The sequence below is a fragment of the Octodon degus genome, unplaced genomic scaffold, assembly GCF_000260255.1.
Source record: "Octodon degus isolate 3935 unplaced genomic scaffold, OctDeg1.0 scaffold00061, whole genome shotgun sequence".
Lineage (NCBI taxonomy): Eukaryota > Metazoa > Chordata > Mammalia > Rodentia > Octodontidae > Octodon > Octodon degus.
Window position 1 is genome coordinate 2,152,208 of NW_004524637.1, and position 9,070 is coordinate 2,161,277.

At 44.4% G+C, this 9,070-nt stretch overlaps 1 protein-coding gene across 1 annotated transcript; it reads left to right on the top strand.

The window, feature by feature from the left end:
* The first annotated feature begins 57 nt into the window (after positions 1 to 57).
* On the top strand, positions 58 to 3,764 carry LOC101559955 (carbonyl reductase [NADPH] 1-like). The gene is made up of 3 exons (XM_004634353.2): positions 58 to 447; positions 910 to 1,017; positions 2,269 to 3,764. The coding sequence occupies exons 1-3, from the start codon at positions 159 to 161 to the stop codon at positions 2,703 to 2,705; spliced, it is 834 nt and encodes a 277-aa protein (XP_004634410.1). The 5' UTR covers positions 58 to 158; the 3' UTR covers positions 2,706 to 3,764.
* The last annotated feature ends 5,306 nt before the right edge of the window (positions 3,765 to 9,070 follow it).

Consider the following 9,070-nt stretch of genomic DNA (forward strand, 5'->3'; position numbering starts at 1 on the left):
AGCCACGCCCGACCAGGGGAGGGGCCTGCGCCTGCGCCCTCAATCCTCCACCCTTTCCAGGATTGGAGCGGTCGTGACCCGCGGACTTTTGGTACTTCAGTGCAGCTCCGGCTGGCTCTGTTCACTGTCCACCCTACTTTTTCCAACTGCTCCGAACCATGTCGTCCTGCACCCGCGTGGCGCTGGTGACCGGGGCCAATAAGGGCATCGGTTTCGCTGTCACCCGCGAGCTCTGCCGGCGGTTCCCGGGGGACGTGGTGCTCACAGCGCGGGACGAGGCGCGGGGCCGAGCGGCGGTGCAGCAGCTGCAGGCTGAGGGGCTGAGCCCGCGCTTCCACCAGCTGGACGTCACGGACCTGCAGAGCATCCGCGCCCTGCGCGACTTCTTGCGCAAGGAGTATGGGGGCCTCGACGTGCTGGTCAACAACGCGGGCGTCGCCTTTAGGAGTAAGGAGTTGGCGTTGTGCCTGTAGGGGCAGCGCTGGGGTGGGAGCCGTCTGGCTTTGTGGGATGCCGAACAGGAGCCCTAGGAAGTGCAGCAGAACCAGGGCTGCAGCAGGAGCAGAGCCCACAGGGACTTGGAGTCGTTCCAGGCCTTGTGCTTGCCTAGCCCAGACTCTTGAACATAGGTCATGTGTGACCAAGGTTCGGGTCATTTGGGTAGATTTTAAACTCACTTTGAAATAAACAGAAGACATTGCTAGGCAATCTTCACCCAGCCTCCCACGTGGCCATAGTACAGAAACAGGAAGACATTATTAACCTAGGAGACTGGTGCTGGCACAACTACAGATTTCCCTTAGAAGTGAGCAGAACTCATACAAACTGGTGGGTTTTGTTCGTTTTATTTTAATGAAATCCACCCAAAGTCTACAATTCATTAAATCTATTGTCTTTCTCTCCTAAAAGAGACAGATCCTGTACCCTTTCATATTCAAGCAGAAATAACCATGAAAATAAACTTTTTTGGAACCTGGAATGTGAGCACAGAGCTGCTCCCTCTAATAAGACCCCAAGGTGAGTCTGGGCTGACCTGTCCCTGACCCCTGGGGCCTCATCTCCAGACCCTGCTTCCACTGCCTCTGCAGCTGCCACTGCACCAGCCTCCTTGCTGTGTCTCCAGGCCTACAGGTGCAGTTCTGCTGCTGTGTCCTCACTCCCTGGGCCACTGGTGCACTGTGTCTCCCTGCCCTTTGCATACCTGCCTCTTCCTGATCCTTCCAGTCTTGAGGCTCCTCACATAAGCTCTTAATTCTGCCCCACTCACATGTTAGAGACTCTTGGGATTCTTTCCTGTCGCGTAGCCCCATCCTGACACCAGTTCAGTGGAACTGCTTTCCCTCAGGTGACCCCAACACTCAGTGGCTAGAACACTCCCAGAGTCCCCACACATATTCATTTCCATGCCTCTCCATGGTCTCTGGTTGCTCTTCAGTGTGAAACAGGCATATCTGGACAATGCTTGCCCTCTCCCGAAATCATCTCAACCACTCACCAGCAACCTGCTGGTCACTTTGCTCTGCATATTCGTATTCACTTAGCTGGTCCTGACATTGTCCCCGTGACTTCAGGCTCTGGATCACCCCAGCCCTACAATAGGCAGTCAGCTGTCAAACTGCACATTACAAACATCCTAAGAGCCCTTCATCCTTGAGGTGTTCCTTTTTCTGTATATACTGTCTGCCTGGATACCCCAACCCACCATCCCTTGGGAGAGACTGCAAGCCCTTAGCCTGGTACACAGTGATCTCCATAGTCTGCCCTGTCTAGCTCTGGGCTTGTTTTATCTCCCATCAACATATTCTGTCTTCTTCACATCTTATTGTGTTTCTTTCACTGTAAACTTTCTAACACTTTTTCCACATACATAGGCAGCAGGTGACCAACAACTCACTAAACATACCCCTACAGACAACCAGTCACTTTTCAAAAGAATTAATGTTGTAGTTTAGGTTGCAAAGCTTGTGTTACAGCTTACTCTTAACTCCTGTCCTGTTTCATATCCTGTCCTCCTACCGAGTTCTCTACCGCTTCTCAGCTAGTGCTCACTAGGATCTAAAAGGGCCCCTGTTTTCAATGTCACCTGCCCCAAACTTGAAGGCTGGAATGGAATTCCTCATGTAACCACCTCACCAACTACATGTATTCCTCTTAAAAGCCTTCTTGCTAATGTCTTTGAAAGAGAAATTTTTACTCTAAAAATTCCAGCAAATTTGTTCTTCACTGTACTTGAGTATACCTCTCTTAAGGACATCTGGTGTGTTTTAGGCAGAGTGGTGAATGTGTCAAGCATACTGAGTCTCAGCACCCTTAAGCAGTGCAGCCCAGAGCTGCAGCAGAAGTTTAGAAGTGAGACCCTCACTGAGGAGGAGCTGGTGGGGCTGATGAACAAGTTTGTGGAAGATGTAAGCAACGGGGTGCAGGAGAAGGAGGGCTGGCCCAGTTCTACATATGGAGTATCCAAGATCGGTGTCACAGCTCTGTCCAGAATCCACGCCTGGAAATTGAGTGAGGAGAGAAGAGGGGACAAGATCCTGCTCAATGCCTGTTGCCCAGGGTGGGTGAGAACCGACATGGCGGGACCCACAGCCCCCAAAAGTACTGAAGAAGGAGCTGAGACTCCTGTATACTTGGCTCTGCTGCCCCCAGACTCTGAGGGGCCTCATGGGCAGTTTATTTCAGAGAAAAAACTCAAACAATGGTGAACTCAGTTCACACCTCCACCTGTGGCTACATTTTGTACTATGGGCTGATGTAACCCAAAGCACATTTAAACTGTCCAGGATATCCCTATCCAAGAAAAAAAAAATCACCATCCAAGTCCTAATCTGCTACTAATTTATTGGAGTAAGCTACTCACTAAGTGAATACTAATTGTATGAAATTCTTTTGGTGTCCTCTGTGATACAAGGAGATAAAGGGAAAATTTCTAGAGATAAGTAATTCAAATCAATAGATTAAATAGTGCTTTATGAATCCCATTTCTGCAGGCTGTTTTCATGCTGACCCAGCTCCATCTCAAGGTATAATCAGCATTAACAGGAGGTCAGTAGGAGGGACAGTGTGGCTCAGGGCTCAGCAAACTCAGAAGACACACACAGTGCTACCTTCGGCTCTCTGTGCCCTGTAGTCTGTAGCAGGAACTCGGAGCTGCTGTGCTGTGTCAGGAAACCAGACCCATGACCACCCAGGACCAGAGCTGGATGTGACACCTGGGCTCGAGGTTACCAATGTCTTGGAAAATGGAGAGAACCAGGAGGACAAAGGCAGCTTCCTAATTCCCTTAAGCCCAAGTCATTGTGGAAGACAGCCAAAGGCAACACATTTGGTATATGAATAGTGCTTAGATGGAGCAGTTGGCCATTTGAGGCTCTGAGATAAGAGAACAATTGTTAGGACCCCGGGTAAGAACATGTTGCATGTGTTGGGATGAAGCATCATGAGGCCTGCATTATGCCCATCTTTCTGCAAAATACATGCAGAGAATGAACCATATTCAACGTCTCCAGACATTGGTGTTTACTTGGCTATTTAGTAAACTATTTTTTCCTACCTTTTCTGTTTTTGAAAAAAATTTGAAACATAAGGAAGGGCCGGGGTATAGATCAGCAGCAGAACACTTGCTATCATGCATGAGACTTTGAATTCACTATCCAGCATTGACATAAAAATCATAAGGCCGTGCGTGTTAGTACACACCTCTAATCCCAGCACCCAGGAGGCTGAGGCAGGAGGATTACTGTGAGTATGAGGCCAGCCTGAGCTTCAAAGTGAATTCAAGACCAACCTGAACTGCATGGTGAAACCCTGTCTCAAAAACCAAAAAGAAATAGAAGTCAAAGGGAATTCTTCCATCTGCCTACTGACTGCCTTACCGTAGGCAAGGTGACTGCCTCTAGCTATCTCAGTTTCTTTCACTCAAAGGGGATGAGAGTCCTGGGGTGATATATATATATATATAAGGTGCTGAAAACAGTGCCTGCCACATGACTACACATTATGTGAGGGCATAAGGCCTGCTGTCAGGTCAACACCCCCAGGTGGTCAAGAGCCACACATGTCTAGTGCCTGTCACCTTTCTGGGCTCCAAGGGGCATCAGGCAATGTGCCCTTGGTCTGCTCCTCTCCCAGGATCCCAGAATGCAGGGCAAAGCTTCTACTGCCATGGTGTTTCTCACTCTCTACCAAATCACAGAAAACAAGGATGGGACTGTTATTTTTCACTTATAGTGTTCACACTTAAATAAAAGTGTTCATTTTCTTCAAGTTACTTTAGAGGGGTTTCTTTTTGTTGTTTTTGGTACTGGAGATCAAGCTTGGGACCTTCTGCTTGTCAGGCAGGGGCTTATACTGCTGAGCTATCTCCCCAGCCCAAATTACTTTATTCTTCTAAACACATACCAACAGAAGACCAAAATGCCTAGGTCAAGACTGCAATAAACCAAGAGCTATTTTGGAAATGTAGAGCTGAATTAGAGAGCTATGTTTCCTTATCACCCTAATAACACCTAGCTTCGTTAAGTGCTTGAAAGAAAGCATTCTAAGTTCAAAGAACTAGGGTGGAGATGGGGGCAGAAAATGTACTCCACCTGTATTGCTAAGGATTTATTTCTTCCTCTGAAGGATAATCTTGCTCCTAAAATAAAAGTTCCAGTCCCAGAACTTAGGAGGCTGAGGCAGGAGGACCACCATAAGTTCAAAGCTAACCTGGACTATATAGTGAGACCCTGTCTCCAAAATAAAAAAAAAAAAAAAAAAAAAAAAAAAAAGTTTAAAGAAAAAGATGAGCTTTGGGCCGGAACTGCCATTTTCCATAATTTGCCAAAATGACTAACACAAAGGGCAAGAGGAGGGGAACCCAGTATGTTTTCCAGGCCTTTTAGAAAACTTGGGGTTTTTCCTTTGGCCACATACATGCGAATCTACACAAAGGGTGATATTACAGACATCAAGGGAATGGGTACTGTGCAAAAAGGAATGCCTCACAAATGTGACCATGGCAAAACGGGAAGAGTCCACAGTGTTACCCAGCATGCTGTTGGTATTGTTATAAACAAGCAAGTTAGGGGCAAGATACTTGCCAAGAGGATTAATGTGCGTATTGAGCATATTAAACACTCAAAAAGTCGTGATAGCTTTCTGGAATGTGTCAAGGAAAATGATCAGAAAAAGAAGGAAGCCAAAGAGAAAGGTACCTGGGTTCAGCTGAAACGCCAGCCTGCCCCTCCCAGAGAAGCACACCTTGTGAGGACCAATGGGAAGGAACCTGAGTTGCTGGAACCTATTCCCTATGAATTCATGGCATAAACTGGGGACGTTGCTCTGCCATTCAGCACCTAATTGGCAGTTTAAGTGGTCTACGTCTTACGTAAAATAATTTTTTTCTTTGTATTGTAATATTGTATTTTATTTTATTTGTGTTGTAAGGATGGTTTTTTTAGTTGAACAGGTTTGTGGTGCCTTCTTACTTCAGAGATATTTACAGCAGATTTTCACTTCACTGTACCTAGTAATTATGTCTAGTCTTTACTCTTCAGTGTTTTTCTTGCTGAAAAATATTGCTGAGGTATTGTGCAGGTATATTCCCAAATATTCAAATATTTATAAAATATTTATATTGGTTTGAAGATCCTGTAAATCATCGTGGGGAAAAGATGCATCATAATAAATGGAAATCACTTCAAAAACAAATGCAATGGGGGCTGGTGAGATGGCTCAGTGGTCTAAAGCACCTACTTAGAACAAGCTTAGCAAAGCACAGGGACCGCGGTTCAATCCCCCAGCACCACATGCCAGCCAGCCCCGCCCCCTGGTGGGCTGAGCTGGCCACACACACACACACACACACACACACACACACACACACACACACACACAAATAAATAAAAATTAAAAATAAAAAAAAAGAAAGAAACAAATGTAAGTCCATTGGGGGCCTGCCCCTTAGCGCAGTTCTTTAAGTGGCTGCTTCAACAAAGCAGTCAGGCTCAGGCTGCTGGGGTTCAATCCCCACAACTCAAGTCAGCCAAACCTGCCCTGAAGGCACTTGGAGAAAAAAAAATCCTCATTCCAAATGTAAGTCCATTTCAGTTAAATAAATTGTTTAAAGCACACACAAAAAGAAACAGATGAGTGTCATATAGATATAAAAGTGACCTCATATTGAACATTGTATACAGATATTCTCATGATATGAAAGATTAAGGAACAACTAATCCAGGTGTGGAGGTGCATGCATGTAATCCCAGCACTCTCAAGTGCTGAGGTAGGACAACTGGAAGCTAGAGTCCAACCTAAGCAATGTAGCAACTTAAGGAGACTCTTCCCAAAATTAAAAATAATGAAAAGGTCTGGCAGTTCAAAAGCCCCAGATTTGGGGCCAGGGAGACAGCTCAGTAGAATAAATGCTTGCCTGGCAACACAAGGGCCTGAGTTCAATCCCTGGTTCTACAAAAAAAAAAACAAACAAACAAAAGCCCCAGATTCAAACCCCAGTACTGTGGGGAGGGAGCTAAATGTCCAGGTGCTCTCTTAGTTACCATTGCTAAGACAAAAATACTCACCAGCCACAAGCCACAGGAGAAAAGATTTATTTCAGTTCACACTTTGTAATAGTTTCAGTCTGTAGTGGGCTGGCTCCAAACCAGGACAGCATGGCAGAAGAGGAACAGTCCATAGTAGGGAAAGCAGAGAGCACCAAGTAGTGAGCGGCGCGCCTGCCTGCCTTCATTTCCTCTTATATTCCACCTAGGCTATAAAGCCTCTTGACTTGTGCCTTCCATCCCAGGCCAGGGCTTCCCATTACCCACACCCAGTACAAGGCCAAAGCAATCGAGTGACCATCCTTGATCTGTATTTGTGTACACACAATCCACCCACATTCATGTATCCATGACCAAGCCACCTCCAAAAAGCCCCATCTATGAACACATGAGGCTTTGGGAAAGAACACCTATATAAAAGCCATACAGGGCATACACAATAAAGGAATGTTGACCTGAACTCAAATGAAGATAAAAACTCCTCTAGTATAAAGAAAGTTAATTAATTATCTGTACTATGCCAGAACTCATAAATAGCTACCAATTTTCTGCAGTGAAGAAACAGCTGAAAAATAGCTCAGAATAATACCCTAATGCTATCACAGTTCCCTTGTGGTCACCACATCTGGCCTGCATGAGCAGGTAGACATCTAGACAGGAAATAATACAGTGGCACTTGTGAGATTTGCAATCAAAATTCCTCATGGACCACTATTGTGCTAGCTAATGCTATGTAATTCCTTACTAGCTTCACTTTCCTACTCTGAGATATGAATATCATTTCATCAGACCGCTGTGGGTTTGTATCTAGTTGTCCCCCTCAAAGCCTTATGTAGTCATGGGGTGGCTTCTAGAGTTTGTGATTAATCCATGATGCAATGTTCAGATTATGGGTGTGAGTGCTATACTCACCTTGGGGAAGATAATCTACATTACAATATAAAGAGAGGAGAAAGGCTAGCTAGCAGCGCAGTTGTGGCACCTCCCTTTGCTCTTCACTCTTCATGTTTTCCATCACCATGAAAGGTTGCCCTCTGCCATGAGCCGCTCTTCCTTGGAGCTAGCTGAGTATGGACTGAAGCCTCCACTAACTGAGCTAAGTGGACCTTTCTTCCTTGATTCTGGGTGTCAGGTATTTGTCCCAGCAATGACAGAAAAGTAACTAAGACACTCCCCAAAGCCATTGTTCTGGCTGATGACCTCCCCTCTCACTCTTCAGTGAGAGGATAAATACTCTAGAGAAGAGCCACCCCACATATTTTCACACATGCGCACGTGCGCACCACACACAGATCATTCCTTCCCCTCTGTTACAAAAAAAGACATGCTTGCTTCCCAGCCTCTGCAATGCCTGACTACTGAGTCAATCCACATACTTTATTTTTGTAATCATTAATTCTTTTTCTATCCTTTGATAAATTTTACATCATATGCCTTAATATGCCTTAGGGATGTTTTTTATGCATTTAGTACAGGGTCTACAGGATCTCACTACATGGATCAGACTCACAGTGAGCCTCCTGTTTCAGCCTCCTAAGTGCTGGGATTACAGGCAAGTGCCACCACGCCCAGTCTCAGTCACCATCTCAGTGTGCCCCGGGAGTGGGACTGGCACAGCACTCCAGAAATCAAACCCCTGTCATCCACTGATCTATCTGGCCGGCTCTGCCTTAGCTTCTTGAGACCATCAAAAAGAATTCAAGTATGTATAGTAAAGTCTCTGGTCACAATGAAATTAAGTTAAAAATCATTAAGAAGATACTGTAGACCCCCAAGTATTTGAAAATCAATTCTCTTCTATATATTCTTGGTCAAAGAATATACCCAAAGGAAAATCAGAAGGCATTTTGAATTGAGTAAAAATTTAAATGCATATCAACATTATAGGATGGCAGTAAAATTATAGTGGATGGAATTTTATGCCTCTATTAGGAAAGAACTGTCTACATGACACCATTGTCCATGATAAGACGCTAGAATCACCATGAGAAACTGAAAGTAAGCAGAAAAGTGAAATAAAGATCAGAACAACCATCACTATAACTAGAACACATAATAGAGAAAAAATATGTGGAAAAAAATTTTCCTTGAAGAATGATGATAAAATGAGTGTAAGACATGTACCCTAGACATATACTGGGGAACACTGTAATAGACAAAAACTCCCACTATCAGAAATCAGAGCTGACACTACTACAGATGATAAAAGGTTATATTATGAACAAGTCATGCAAAAGGAATAAAAAACTTGATTAAAGTGTACATTTTTTTTAAAATATATGAGGTTAGCCAAAGATACTAAAAAACTAAAATTTTTCCATGTTTTTTTACATGAAGTTTCAAATAATTCTTTTTTTTTCTTTTCAAAGTTTTATTGATAAACATATAGCAATGAGACAGTTTCAAATCAAATTGAAAGTACAGTTTCAAGAAATAATACACTGCATATATTCTTCTTAGTGGTTAATTGCTGTACAAGATGCAGACTTGTGATCCTACTTACAAACACCATTAGAAAAAATCATTCT

Excerpts from the sequence above, each read along its gene's own strand:
- LOC101559955 (XM_004634353.2), top strand. The coding sequence starts at position 159 with ATGTCGTCCTGCACCCGCGTGGCGCTGGTGACCGGGGCCAATAAGGGC. Across the intron at positions 448-909 it reads CGCGGGCGTCGCCTTTAGGA|AGACAGATCCTGTACCCTTT; the intron begins GTAAGGAGTTGG and ends CTCTCCTAAAAG. Across the intron at positions 1,018-2,268 it reads CCCTCTAATAAGACCCCAAG|GCAGAGTGGTGAATGTGTCA; the intron begins GTGAGTCTGGGC and ends GGTGTGTTTTAG.